The sequence below is a fragment of the Hetaerina americana genome, unplaced genomic scaffold (genome assembly GCF_022747635.1).
Source record: "Hetaerina americana unplaced genomic scaffold, ioHetAmer1.1.p SCAF_3, whole genome shotgun sequence".
Classification (NCBI taxonomy): domain Eukaryota; kingdom Metazoa; phylum Arthropoda; class Insecta; order Odonata; family Calopterygidae; genus Hetaerina; species Hetaerina americana.
This window is the reverse complement of record NW_027286874.1, coordinates 8,219,226-8,234,990: the sequence shown is the minus strand read 5'-3', so window position 1 is coordinate 8,234,990 and position 15,765 is coordinate 8,219,226. Positions and strand designations below refer to the sequence as shown.

Genomic DNA, 15,765 nt, shown 5'->3' with positions numbered 1-15,765 from the left:
TCTTCATTCTTACAAGCCTGAAATTACCACTGGTTGTCTAAGGCATTGTAAGACAAGGGTAATTAGAAAAGTTCTCGGAATGGAATAGAAATAAACAACTTTCCAGGGTGAAACTTTTTTTATTTCTCAATAAGTCTCCCTGTATACTAATGCACTTGGCCCAGCGATATTCCAATGACTTGATCCCATTTTGAAAATTAAGATTGCTTCGGGTCTGCAAAATAACCGTCTAGTTTGTTTGTTCTTTGTTTGGAGAGAATATCCATTCTTCTTCTTCGTTGATCTTATTGCCTTTGCTTTCTTTGATGTTGGTTAATCAACATGTTTCCACTGTTTTGCCTGCTTTTTTGTCTCTGGGGTATTGTAAAGGACCCAAGTTTCATCTGTGGTCACAAACTGGTGCAGAAAATCTTGTTGGTTGCTCTTAAAACACATCAATTTCCATTCTGAAGGATTTGTGACCCTGTGTCAGGAGTCATGACACCCATCTAGCAGATAATTTTCTCATATCCAATTCTACTGTTAAAATGTGAAATGCCCATTCCAATAACATCCCTACAGCTTAAGCAATTTCTTGAACTTTTAGTCCCTGATCATCCATGATCATTTTATGCTCTTTCGTAATAATTTTTGGGCTAAGGGCACATTTTGGCCGACTACTATACGGACCATCATCTAAGCCATCTCAACTAAACAAACTTCTTGGTTCACTTGGCAACAGTTGAATTTGAAGGAGCAGTGTCTCGCAGAGCATTCTCAAAGTCGGCATGAAGTTCCTTTACTTTCATTCCTTTTTTACGAGGCATTTAACCACTGCTCGAATCGCAATTTTTTCATTTTCACTAATCACTACAAAGGAACAAAAGCAGAGAGGAATAAGAGTACTGACATTTTGCATGCTTACTCAACAAATTAACTATTATTATGCGGGAACCCATTGCACTAGCGCTGACATTTGGTGATCATTCCAAGAACCTTTTAACTACCCTTGCATTACTATACCTGTATGGCATGGTGTCATATCCTTCATTGCATTTTTATTAAAAATATAGTGAATGTTTTTCACTAATGATCTTACAACCAGTTCCCTGGTGAATTGATGCTATTTTATTACTTTCTTTAGTAGCAAATTCTTGATAATGATTCATTTAATGACGTGAAAAAAAGAAACTGGATCACAAGAAAAGAAATGTAAAAAAGAGAGCATTTTACTTTGCTATTCTCTATTCAGCATATGACAATGATAAAGGGTGTTTGATTTAGGCATTAATTAATGACTTGAAGTGAAGAAGAGTAAACCAAGGGGAAAGAAGAATACACACAATATTTGCCTCAAATACCACTCTTTTCTACCCTGGCCCTGGTCTAAACTTAGCTCCCTCCTCCTGAAACTATGTAGCTTTCCTAACAGAGCCATAGACACAACCATCAAAAGTTCATAATGGAAATCAACTTTCCCCTGGGTTTTACTCTGTAAATATTTTCCAAAGGGGTGATCATATAATCTTACTGTATTTACTTAAATAATTAAGAGAGGCTATGACAAGAATATGACGAGAATGAATGAGAAAGCAGCTGAGTACAAAACTACACCCGCACAAGATATTTTTGTGCATTTTCGGAACAATTAATTTTAAAATTTGGTGTAATTGAGAAAAACTATTCATAGTGTCATTAACTAGAATGGCTGTTATACCAAATTGATGTCAAACAAGAACATTAGAGAAAATAGAACCATGTGAAAAATAAGCTTCTCTTTCAAATAGCAATATAATCCTTCTCAATAAACACATCTCTCAAGCAACATAACACCCCTTTTTCACATACAAATTTGTTTTTCCACAGTGTTTTAGACAAATTAAAACATTATATAACCTACCATTGAATGTTTTTAGAATAGTGAGAATATTAAAAGATCATTGCTTAAAACCCAAAATGTTCATCAGACTACATTCATGGCTACACACAAGTGGTGTCACTCTATAATGATGGCTTTAGCACATTTAGTAAATACTTTTATTAGCTCTTCATAACCTTAAAGGACAAAAAGAAGATTATCCCTAATATTGCACCCTTTGAATATTTTCCATTTACTTTGTTACATTACTTCAACTGTTGAAAATCAACTGTCCAAAAGCTGCCTGAAAATTTGTGATGAAAGCTAAGCAAGTTAAAAAAACTGCAAGAAACGGTGTAATGAAAATTTTATCTTACTTCAGCCCTGGTCACTTCACTTTGTCGGCAGAAAGGAGACATTCCTTCTAATCTTAGTTTCAACCCATATAAATAATTACAGTAAATGCATATTGTAATCTTTTATACGCTTGAATTAAGTTTGTTTTGTCACTGTAGCATTTTAAATCACATTTGATGAAAGATCAACAATAAAATTTGTTCACGCTTAAGTAGACAATGCAGCAGTAAAACAAAACAATCAACAAAAAATATGTAATAAGATACTGCATCATATAAAAATGCCCAATTTACTCCAAGTCATTTCCTGAAGTTTAAAAAAAAATGAAAAAGTTAACATCTGTATTTAAAAAGGAATAATCACTAAAGTATTAATGTCCTATTTTGTTACATCACCTCACCACAAATTAGAATGATGTGTTTTGAAAAGTTTGGAGGCCGTGTTATCAAAATAATATGGGCACAAATATATTTTCTTTAACAAAACAAGTGCTGGAATACCAGTCAGGGAGAAATATGGTGTTTAAAGGCAATTTTTGACAACAGAAAAGAGTTAAATTCTCCAAGAAGTAAGGACAAATCCGCACGTGAATAAGTATACAATCACAATACATTAGCTACAGCCAGTTTAATATTCTTCAGTTTGGCATTATTTATTGCTTATTTTTAACACAAATTGAAGGTGTGAGGAAAGAATTAGGACTGTCTCACTGAATCAGTGCTCCATAGCAACAGTAAAATGCTTCAATTTGACTAGCCTCACTGAAGGGCTACTCTATTTGGTATGATGCATAAGGTCATGACAACTCCAAAGTTAAGCACTTTGATCATTAATAAAATATTGATATTATTAACAAAAAGCGATTTTTATTCGAATGTGAAGTTTCATGAAAGAAAATCTGAGGGCTACTTCATAGATTTTATAAACAATTAGTTATATTAATTTGCTCATAATTTGAGCACTGGTAATAATCCATACCTTTCTTTGAAATTGCTGAAATCAAAGTTTTTCTCACATAGCCACCAAAAATTGACTATAATTGCATTTCACATTGATTTTTGTGTTCTTTGAATAGTTTTCTTGTTGTAAGCCATTTAAAATAATATTTACATCAGTTGATTTAGAACACAAGTTAAGCGCATATATGAAGCTTTCAGAATCTCTTTTGAAAGCTACCGTATTTATTTGCTGTTTATTTTCGTATTTTCCATTGTAGAGGAAAGTGATTTTATAGTGGCGCTCTGCGTACTCTCTACTCTTTCCTACTTCAAAGCGAAAATCCGACTGTGAAAATCCATTTTCACTTTGTCACAAACAGTCCCTAGTACTTACTCAATGACAAAAATGACCACAGTTACCTTAAAATCCCACAGTTGCATGATTTGAATTCATCAGTTTCAATTTTAAAAATCACTTGTTAAGTATGTATAAGAAAGCGAAATTTTCAAATGCTAAAGGTAAAAGCATGTCCTTCTATCATAAATTCATTCCAATTCTTTCCTCTGTGGATTAATTTATTCATTGGTAACATTAAATCAGCAACATTTTCTCTCCTGGAGTATCTAGGAGCAATGTAAATGCCTCTATGTTTTTATATTTGATGAAAGGATCATCACTCTACTCCTCATCATTGTAGAAAGAGGCATTAATTATTAGCTTTACAAAATGTTGCCCAATGCTTGAGTAATTTCTATGACATAAAAACCAAGAATTTGTTAAGAGGTTATCACAAAAGAATGTGAATAATTAAACTGTTGAAGAACTGAGAGGGAGTTTAACTTTTGTGTCTTTCCTAAATAACAGTGAGTGATTAAATCTTATATCAATGTAATGTTGTTTATAAGCAAATTATTTACAAATAACAGGAAATCAAAACTGATTTTTTCTTCCTTCAGATCTTCAACTTGACAACCGAAGATACGAAGATTTTTTAATGAGACAGTTTCCATAGTCAATTTCAAGTTTCTAATGTGTATGCTGAGTCTTGAAATCAGACTATGAAGAATACTAAAAAAATAATTGAATGCAAATACAAAAAAGTTATGTGGTAAATCCCTGAAGTTATAACCTTGGCTAAAAAATTATGAGTTTTGTAAATTTATTTTACTCATTGTAAATGAAGGAATTTTGATGAACAAAATGAGTTTAGATTTTCATAGAGGCCTAATTTTTTATGAATAAGTATTATCCTGGGACACTGGTATTATTTACAGTAAATTAAATAATTTTAGGGAAAAATCATTGTTATTCCTTCCTAATAGAAAAGACTTATGACGTATTTGAACGCAAGATTGTACCAGATATATGCTTTAAAATATGCCAATTCACATGGAAAGTCTACTTCATTCTACTTCAGTCTACTTCATGTATATGAACATAGGACTTGTGAATTAATCCAGCTATAAACAGTCCCTAATGGATTACAGCAAATGATACTTTGTACAACTTGGATGTTTGGCTCCTTAGTTTCCCTATTCAATTTCTCTCGCTTTCAGTGCTTCATAGTGCGGATCATAGTCAAGTACTTCAGTGCAAATCATATTATTTACTAATGTTTGCATGTAATTCCTTAGATAATTTTTAACTCTTATTGTAGAGATCCTATTGATACTAAAAAAATTGCCTAATCTTAAACAGATAGAAAATAAACTCACATACATAAATAAGGACCTAATCATATAAAAGACAAGAAATCTATTAAAAGTTGAAAATAAGACTATTCCATTTACACAAAAACAAAAATAATGATCTCTTCCAAAGAAATTCTAAGACAGCTTCAAAATAAAATTGAACCCAGTAAAATTAATATAATGAACAAATAACAGATATATATTCATCAAATGAAATAGAGACAATTTTAAATAATCATGCAGACTGCGTCACGGCTCACATTTGAATTCATTCACACATAAAACAAGATGTAGTAAAAAAAAGCAAAGCCTTTCCTCGATCTAACAACACACATATTACACTACAATAAGCAAAACCAAGCAGTTAAATTCTCTTTTTCTGAAATACCAACAGCAGACTGTTTCTGCACATTTAAGTTAAAACTGTGAAAAAATGGATGATCAGAGCTGCAAATATGAGGTTAACAATAGATTGTTGAGAAAAAGGTGCAACGAGAAGTATACAGCAACTGGACAGGAAAAGGGAATTCTTACCTACAGCAGGGTTAACCGGAGTAAGGGATGTGTAAGACCGAGTGCTGTTGCCCTCTAGTGGTGAGCATGAAAGAAATTCCAGAAGTTATGAGGGAGAGGAGGTAAATAATAATCCATCACTATGGGTGTTAAATACATGTGAGCATCCATATTTGAAGGAGAAAGTGGTGAAATGAATAGGCAGAAATATGAGTTTAATGCAAGGCAACTCATGAACTTCTGAAGAAGCAATTTATCCGGGGAAAGTTGCTAAAGATAGCAAATGGCACCACTAGAAGCTAGGTTACCAACAAGACTGGAAAGAATGTACTTTTACACAGGGTGATTGACATACACAGGGGTAACAGGAGCAAAAGAGAGGGTTTAAGTGAAGGTTTAAAATTGTATGATTCACTAATTTGAAACATAATAGTATAACTTCATTAATATCACATGCACAGAAGTGTCTACCACAGCAGACTACATATGAAAACTTTTACTCTAAATCTCACAGTAACTCACTAACTACATGAAAAACCAATAAACATTAATACCATTGGTTATATGTGAAAAGGTATGTTGCTTACATTCATATCAGAAGCAAAATGAATTAGATCTCAACTGACATTAGAGTGACTAACCTTCTTGAAGTAGGAGAGTGTTTTAGATATGTTAATTTAATTGTTAAGGAATGAAATTTCACCTGTAACAGTGATATAGTGGGGAGAGCCCACTAAAGTCGCCGTGGTGGCAGCACCTGCAACAACAGGGGGACCAGAAGACCCTGAGGCTGACTGGACTGAATCACCAGGAGTTGCTGGTGTTGGAGGCCCTCCAGTACCACCCACTGTAACAACTCCAGGGGATGGATTACTCACTACAACCTGTGCTGTCACCTGCAGAAAAAGATTTCATCTTTCATTACTTACAATGAAACTTCATTGAACAAACTTTAAAATGCACCAGCGGAAAACCAGATACACAAGAAGAAACATTTACTAAAATAAATGGAAATATACATGTATTTGCACCAAATATTCAAAAAAAGGAATATATCACTCAACATATTCGAGGCATTAGAAATTGTCCAACCATCAGTGAATAGTCTTAACAAAGAGACAAACCTGAGCATTTGCTGACCCTGAGCCAGAGGGAGAATCCCTTGTATTGCCCTCAGGACTTTCAGATCCACTTCCCCCGTCCACACTCCCGTTCTGCAGGTACACAGGAGACTAAACACACATGAACAGACACCAGAAAACATTCAATTGTGATGAGCATATTACAAAACATTGCAAATTAATTAACTACAGCTTCAAAAATAAAATAAACATGAAAAAATGGCACATGCTAATATCAACACTACTATACAATGAACTACATCAATATTCAAGCAAATCATCACAGAACAAATACAACTTGCCACAAGATGGATACTGATTGTGACTGAGACAACTCTACGGAAAAAAGGCTTTTGTAATTATTCTTAATCCTAGTTTCTGTGATATAAGTTTGCAATGACCTGTTTATTGTGAAGGTACTTAATTTAATTATAAATTTTTAGTCAAGTTAATCATGTGTAACATTTTTAAAAGTCACTTTTTTCTTTCGAGGTATACAATGAAGGCTTACTGGTTAGGATAAAAGTTTAAAAGTGAAATATTTCAAAAACTATATATTTTAGTTACATATTGAATGCATAATTCTGAACTATAAAACAATTTACATTAACTAAACAAATACATAATGGTTCTATTGAATTTTTAAAAGTTTAGTAGGCATAAAAATTGCTTTGGAAGACTTTCTACGGCTTGTAAATGTTTTTGACACCAAATAATAATCTAGAATTCATTGAGGAGATTCATTCTTAAGACATGAATTGCTAGGTGCTAAAGCAATGGCCAAACATTTAACTGTTAATAGATAAATAATATAAAATAAAATTAGAACTTCTCTAATTTCCCATTTCAGTGGATTTAAAAACTTAACCACTACCCCCACTCACACTCTATATCACCTCCCAACTTTTTATTGATAACATTAAAAATCACTTTGGAATGACAAATATTTCACCACAATATACTGCCTAAATGACTGACTAACGGCACACATTTCTTCAAGTCACCGAATTTGCACTTTGTACAAGTGTTATAAAAAACAATGCAAGGCTTCAACTTTTAGACGAAAGTGCTGATCTTAATGTCGAAGATGCAATGTTCAGAAAAATCGGCGATTTTCACGGTCACGTTTTGGTAATATGAACTCCGATGAGGGAAAAACAGACGAATTGTTAAATTATGGGGAAATAAAAGGAACTACGGTTGCCCTAACACGGGCAGAAATAGTACCGCACAGAGGAGGCCACGAACTGAAACTGCGTTCGGCGCTCAACTTCCACAGATACGAACGGCATAAAAAATAGCTTACCTGCGCCTGCGCAGGTCCGGTGACGACGGTGACGGTGGCGGCAGAGGAGCAGGGGCCGAGACTTGTCCCGCCGGCGCCTACCCCGTTTCCAGCCGTCCCCGATGTTGACACCTGCTGCCTTTGCTGTTGCATCTCAGGAAGGAAGGCGGACGCCGTCTGTGCCGTCGTCATGGCAACAGCGCCGCCGCGAGCTGCCTCTATTTGGGGGAAATATGCGAAACCATGTTTATCGGTTTACGATACAGCCATGAGCTGAAAACACTTCGCTCGCTAAATCAAATCCTATATATTCTCAGAGCCCATATAATAACGGTGGATTATTGAATGTTTGAATCAAATGGGCGAAAATGTTCCCACATGTATCAGGATGCGACTACGTATTATCTCATCCCGTTATAATGGCGCCATTGCTCCATAAAATGATAACACTCTTTGAATATACACACATTTTAATGGTGACCGTTTCGGAAAGAATTCCGCAAAAGTATTTCCAATTTCCCAGATTTCAAACTCAAATTCCCAAATTCAGATAATTTTTCGCCACTATTTCTATAATTTATTTTGGAAATAGGAGAATCTCGGAATACGTACATACAGCTATGCCTTTAAATAAGCCTTATTTTTAGAAAATTACATCTTCTTTCTGATCTCTTTGCTATACATTTATCAGCATGAAGAAGTTACTTAAAGATAGAGAAACAACTAATTGACGAAGTCATCTGTAAAAATGGGCCACATAAAATATTACAACATGCTCCAACAACCATTCTGAAGTACTAGCAACTAAAATAAAATTTTAAAATGTTTCAGAGTTAAATATTATTCAAGCGCAAAAAATAAAAATGCATAAAACAAACGTTTTCCTAACGGCATTAATTTGCTAGGCAACTTCGGATTAATGACAGGCGCTTCCATAGCAGCGTAAGACTAATTATATTTTCAATCGCTAGTGTTCACCGATGTGACGTTGACAGACTTGAAAAATTGATTTAACTTCGAAAGCAGAGAATTGGAAACACTTCATAGCTCCTACCGTAATGTCTCTTCATCCATTTTTACTATATTCTTTAAAGAAAATAAAAATATGTCTATTCCAATTCTTGTTTAGTCACATGCTTTTCTACATGTGACTAAACAAGAAATAAAAATGCATAATGTTTAGGGTGAGCCCTCGCCTTGACCTTCATTTTGTTCAAGGAAACATTTTCAGTCACCGTATCGCTACTTACTTCTTCAATGCAAGTTTCACTCCGTGACCACTATGTGCGCAATTGACAACAATGATTAGAAAATGAATGCCCTGAGGAAAATTTTCGATGGGAGTTAATTAATATCGCATTACAATCGTGTAGTCTACTTAAGATGAAAAGACCATCCAGTTACCATATTCATTTTATCACAGATGAACCTGCCCTCATAGTACACAATCAATGAATCTGTTTGATAGACGTGGTTAGAGCTTCCCTTAGAGAGAAATTCCCTTACCCCGGAATTCTCTCATCCGGGGTAAGGGAATCAATTCTTGTCGTTCGCGTTTTCGAGGAAATTTTCGATTACCAGATAATTTAATAGCTTGGTTTTTACCAGGTACCAAAGATTTCTCCGATTTGGCGTCAATGAGCAGTCGAAAGCTTTGAACGCTGAGCCATCACATCGTCCATGAACAAATAGAGAAGTGCTTAATTTCTATTACTCATGGCCCCGAATTGCGTCGAGAAATAGAACAATTAAGCTTAGCAGTGAGCGTTGAATTCGCCATTTTCCAAGGTTTGAGCTGATGGCTACTCTCATAAGAGATTTTATTTGTTTTATTAATATAAATATACCCTGCAGGCTACCGCCAGGGTTTGTGGCAGCGGACGAATACACACCAGAATTACTTTACCCGAACATGACCCTACCGCGGTCGAACAATATTATTATGATCCCCTATCGTTCGTGGAAAAAATGATAGCTTAAATCTATCTGTTCTACACCTAATCTCTCTAATTTTATTAGCATAATCTCTCCTACCGTAGTACGATGGGGGTAATAATACATTTTCAACATCACTGCTAAATAGACCTCCTTCCAATCCATGCAAGGGCTTTCATCTGTAATTTAACTTCCGCTGCGAGTGATTCCTACCCTAGTTTCTCTAATATTTTGGATACGCCACTAAGTTTATCATAACAACGTTTTGCAAATCTAGCTCCTCTACGCTGCACTAAATCCAATTCGGCAATGTAATTCAATTCAATTTATTCATTCACCATAAGCATAGAATTATGCATGGCTTTGTCAATACATATTTTACACTTCATATCAATAAAAAAACATTATGCAAAATATCAAAACTATTCAATTATATTATGCAATTATCAATTAATCCAACTTCGAGAGGATCCCATATACTTTCAGCATATTCTAAATGAGGCCTAACCAACGACAGATAACATTTCTCTTAGACCTTTTCATCACATTTACCAAGTCCCTTATGATATATCCTAATTTTTTGTTAGCTTGTCCACATATCTCCTGTATGAGTTTCATCCAGGGGAGATGGTGAGAGAGGATAACGCCTAGGTATTTAACAGAGTATACACATTCTATGTCGGTGTTCCCAATGCAGCGGGCGTTCGGGTGGGATAAGCTCTTTTTTCAAAAATTAACGACAGGGCACTTTTTTAAGTTTAATTCTAATTGCCAAGTGTCGCGCCAGCGTTGCATAGCATTACGGTGATTTGAAAAAACTGCTGTGCCCTCAGGATCACGGATATCACGGTAAAAGTAAGCGATTTGGTAAGCTATCGGGGGTGTTCTGTGAGATATTACTGAAGACGCTTTGAAAGAAGGAATTTAATAGGTTAGCCTTTTCCAAACTGATGGTTACTCTTTCGCCTTTATAATTTTTTAGTGAATTAACAGTTAACACTTTTTCCGCATTTCAAGAAAATTGTACGTCTATTATTTCGCTTTGGGATTCGAATGTAATTAAGTACACCAGAGCATGTTCATTTTGCATTAAAGAACTGCAGGAGTTAAAGAAAATTAAGAAATGATTCTTTTATTGCAGTATTGTCCGTTGGTAATTCCTTTTTACTACATACTCATGCCAATGGACACACTGTGCGCTAGTGCGATTTCTTGGAAATTTCCATTTTTTTAATATCGCTCAAAAAATATTTTCTATTTTCTTGGTAACTCTCAATAATTTGAATCTAACTATGCAACCATATCATGTCAACTATGCACAAGCGTTTAATTTTTATCTTCAGCTGACAATCCGATCTTATCATTTATACGGATATAACCTTGTGTTTACGTTATCACTTCGTCAAACAAGTTATTGTCAGTCGGAAACGTATGCCAAGGTTTTGATGATTAATAAAAGTGAGTGTGGAATGCAGTAACTCCAATAGAAAAAAAGAAAAAAGACAAACGTAATTGCGAACAAATTTTAGGCATACAGAGCACTGGAGTAGTGTGGGAATATTTTGCCTTAGGAAGGGGAAAAATTGTGACAAACCATTTTCAGTTGCTTTCATATAAAGGCCGTTTCACAATATTCTTACTTCAGTTACTTCTTTTTTCAGGAATGAAAACGGAATGCCACTCATTTCTCGAATATGATTTTCCCTTCATAAACGCTTCGATTTTAAGTATTCTGAATTTAACAGTAATTTCAGTATAGAAATAAGCATTGTGTAAATCGGCCGTAACGTTCTCTTGCGAATTAATTCCTTTCTCAGATTTCCCTGTTCCTGAACTGTAAACGTTCGGCAATTAATATTGCCTCTAATACCAAAGCCGTTTTCTCGTCAGTACTAAGGATGGAATCTGATACGATGACTACTAACTAATTGTTGAAATTGAAGCGTAAACACTGGCGTCGACCTAAAGAACAAAACAAAGTGTCTGCGCATGCGCACGAATCGAGTCGGGAGACTGATGGTGCTAACAGGTTTATTAGTTCGCATCCTATATTGAACCTGCTGACTTCAGTACTGATATCAGTAACTGAAGAGAGCACGGCACGAAACGTCCTTCATGGAACGGAACTGTCGTTTTGGCGATGAACAATAAGAAATGAAACGCTGAATTAAGTTATTAGCAATTCGAAATTATATGCGATTTTCCCCCAATTGTGTGATATTTAATTCTTCGAGTAGCTTCTTCGTCAAAGAGCACATTTTTATCGAAGATCAAGAAAACTGTCTTCCTATAAAAAATGTAGATTCCAGCGTCCCAACCGTTAGTCTCTTGAAACATCCCTTCTCACCTGTGATAGGTAGAGACGACGATTGCGTGGAAAATATGACTTCTTCCTCTATTCAGAGCTGAAAAACGAATTAGACTAATTTCTCGAACACGATACCCTCTTTTAAACGATAAGATCCTAAGTATCGTAAATTAAGTAATGCCTTCAGAACTGAAATAAGCATCGTGTAAATCGGTCTTTAAAATAATGTGAATCCTGTTCTTGCAAAATTAAATGAAATAGCCTGCCAAGTAGTAAATTATTAGGCCCTAAGGCCCAATGTTAATTACGAAATTTTAATAACTGGGAAGACAAGGATACCACAACAAACAATGTTCTCCACTCCTAAAAATAGAATTTATTCTCAAGAATTCCTAGGAGTAGCATGGCCATTTAAATAACAATAGTGAAGGAACATCTACAACGGGATATAATTTAGAACGATGAACAAGTGGTCTTGAGAATGAAGGATATCGCCTGCAGGACTGTGGCGAGGCAAACAATACCCTCGACCAATAAAACGAAACTAAATCACCTCTCGAGAGAGATTAAAAATAAACCCCACTTGGCCCATGCTCGTTAATGTACCCTGAGGATTATTTCAATAGGGAAGTCTCATTCAAACTCAACGCCATCGATTTATAATAAAGGATCCCCACTTAAGACGGAACGACACGTGCTGCACGACCCCATCCCCGATTCCCACGCTTCAACATGGCTGACTACTCATCCCTTGTACGTGGAGATAGCAAAACGAACTAGCGCCTAATCTCCCGCACCGCCCCTCGGACGAGACTTACGGTCTAGTAGCTCGGCACACGAGTGATGAGTCACAGGATGAGAAATACCGTCTCTCTCAATCCCCTCTTCGCAGGAGCGTGGAGTAGTGGGACGGGGAAGGAACGATTGAATCCGGAGGAAGATGAGGCTTAGCAGAATGAGGTGGAGGTGAGCTGATACCGGCTCCAAAACCTCCAAAAACTTCCGTCGCGCAGGAATCCGTCCAATTAGTGTGGATGCCAGGCCGGGGTAGCCATGGAAATGGGGGGGGCTGGCAGCGGGGGACGGGTGGGTGGTGAGGTTGGCAGGGGGAGCGGGCAGGTGCGAGGAGGGAGAGGCTCGTAAGGGGTGGCCGACGGGCGAGCAGGAGCGCTCACGGAACGAGGACGGATCGCATACCTCCGACGACACAAAAGAGGCACAAAGTGATTCTCCGTGCTTTTGTTTCGCATTGAAACACAATTGGATGAAAGCCCAGGGCAAAGGATGCTGGCTCACTGAAAACAAGGGAAATTATTTCCGTTCCACCACTTGTGCACGAGGTCAAATTCACACAGAATTCTGTACTGTGACAAACGGGTCCGGAGGCAAAAACAAATTCTTAGCACAAATTTAATTAATTTTTCGCTTCCCGTTTCGAGCGATTTTAAATTTGAATCGAAAAACTCTTCACGGATAACGCGAATGGATGAAATACTTACCAGCACCAAAAACGAGTTGCAGTCGCCTATACGCCTAGAGCTAGTATGTAGCAAACCAGTGGGCCCACTCATCCGTCCAATTGGGTTTCAAAAAACCAGGATCTCTACGGCCCTAGTTTTGATCTTGTACCCACTTATCTTCCTCATTTAAGACTCCCAATAAAGCATAGAATCACTCTCTTGATAAAATTAAAATATACCTAAAATAAAACACATCATGAGCCACATTACATGTGTTCATATGCAAAAATTGCAAGAGTATAACAAAAACAAAGATTAGGATTTAAGCAGATTTAAGATCCGCGGTCCCAGAGAAATGACGTGTAATGCAATGCTCAAAGGAGGAATGACCATAAGGGGAAGAGAGAGAACTCCTGAGCCCAAAGCATATTCATGTTATCAATATCATCTACCAATTAGTAACTTTCCATATTGTTTCAACCCAAAACATAACATGGATCATTACTCCTAAAACTGATATGTGGAAATGGATCTTTCGAGGAATAACTGGCGGTCTTCAAAATTTCTTATACTTTATTATACTCAAAAAATCAATGCCGAAATATAAGTAATAAACGAAAAAATAGATAAATCAATGAAAATCCATTAATATTGGAGTACTGCCGTCGAGTGTGGTATAACTCACTGAGACATACGAGATAGCAATGCAGGTCCACAGAGAAATGTAATGAGGGTCATTATAAACCACAAATTGTATAGGAAAAGTTTGAGACAATACACGAGGGCAGGTAAGTCGAGACTGAGTTTTTGTCAAGAGCCCTTGGTTGGAGTAGGGAAGATTCTGATAAAGGAATATGGAGTGGAATAAAGGGTGGCAGTAAGGAGATACAGAGGGAGTAAGCATCTCGCGCTCGACGGGATGTGGGGGCAAGACGGCGGACAATAAGGATACTGACGGACAGGATGTTGGATCCTGGGAGGCAGAGAGCGGGAGAAAGGACGGGAGGAGGGGGGAGTCAGCATCATGCGTCCACTGTGGCGGAAAAGAAGAGAAGAGGGCGTGATGGGCGGATGGGTTTTAAGTGGGCGGGGGAGGGAGAGGATGGCTGGGGGAGGGAGAGGATGGCTGGGGGAGGGAGAGGATGGCTGGGGGAGGGAGAGGATGGCTGGGGGAGGGAGAGGATGGCTGGGGGCGGAGGGGTGGGGGGCGGAGGTGGGCGTGGAGGAGGGAAAAGGAGCCGAGGGGTTGGCCGGGGAGGAATGGCCCAAGAAGAAGCAGCCGGCGAGGGTAGGGGCCTGGGGAGGGATCCCCTCCACACGCCACTTCTCCGACACCGCCTCCTCACCAGTCCCCACTTAACCACGCATCACATCATTCGGTCAGTCTTGAGGACTAGAAAACAGCCAACGCCTCCAATCACTTTCGTGGAAGCAATGAGGACATTGGAAAAATTGCCAATTGAGGCGTAAATGTCTGTTTCGCAAACTCGGTCCTAAAACACAAGCGCTTCCATTTGCTGCTCCTCTCGCAGGGGGGGGGGGGGAAGAGCATTCCAAAACAGCATCCGTGGGAGATTTCAAAGTGCGTGCAAAACCCATCACAATGGAAATGAATGCAACGACAATTCACTCACAAGCCGAATTGAATTAACGCCTCGACCAGGCACTTTCATATACAGTTAACACCATTACATAATAGGAGAGCATTATAATAATGCCAACATTAAATTGGTTAAAACAGAAACATGGGTCTAACTCAGCATATTGATGATTAAGGAACGGAGAGTGAACCCGATTTGAAAAAAGTTGCACGACTCAAAGTTAGGGAAATAAGAGCTATATTCTTAAATAAGAAAATTAAAAAAACACAATCCACGTGTTTTGAGATAACCGCATACTAAAAGCAACATTGCAAAAAATAAGACGTCGTCAGGTAATGAGAAAGATATTCCATCGAAAGCAAATCGTGGGCTATAAAAAAAAATAAGGAGGCTGAAATGATGTGAAAAATCGCTGCAAAACAAGGCCTGGCATTTTTATCATTGACTACTTACTTGACGAGAATTCTGACAAACGTTCAAACACATCAAACGCACATAACTGATACACATGTGAATTCTTTACAAGCGTATCACTACCATGAGACAACTTAGAGGCTGCGGGACGCATAGGATGTTTTATAATTACTAGGGAAGTTGCTCTTAACAAACTTACCATGGGCGTAAATTGAGTTCAGGAGTCAACTTTGTAATTCATCACTAACAAACCTGGGTATGATGACAATTCGTCGAATATTGAGGATTAAGGCGATACATACAG

At 37.3% G+C, this 15,765-nt stretch overlaps 1 protein-coding gene across 2 annotated transcripts in view; it reads right to left on the bottom strand.

Annotated features, from left to right (window-relative positions):
• Rfx (regulatory transcription factor Rfx) overlaps nt 1–15,765 on the bottom strand; it is a 92,260-nt gene that overhangs the window by 46,784 nt on the left and 29,711 nt on the right. The window contains exons 2-5 of one of the 2 annotated variants that reach the window (XM_071587713.1): nt 7,765–7,961; nt 6,462–6,569; nt 6,041–6,233; nt 5,359–5,412 (exon numbers count right to left, since the gene is read on the bottom strand). In XM_071587713.1, coding sequence (XP_071443814.1) covers nt 5,359–5,412; nt 6,041–6,233; nt 6,462–6,569; nt 7,765–7,935 — 526 coding nt within the window. In that variant the 5' untranslated portion in view covers nt 7,936–7,961. The remainder of the gene's footprint in view (nt 1–5,358; nt 5,413–6,040; nt 6,234–6,461; nt 6,570–7,764; nt 7,962–15,765) is intronic. The other variant, XM_071587714.1, reaches the window with a different exon arrangement.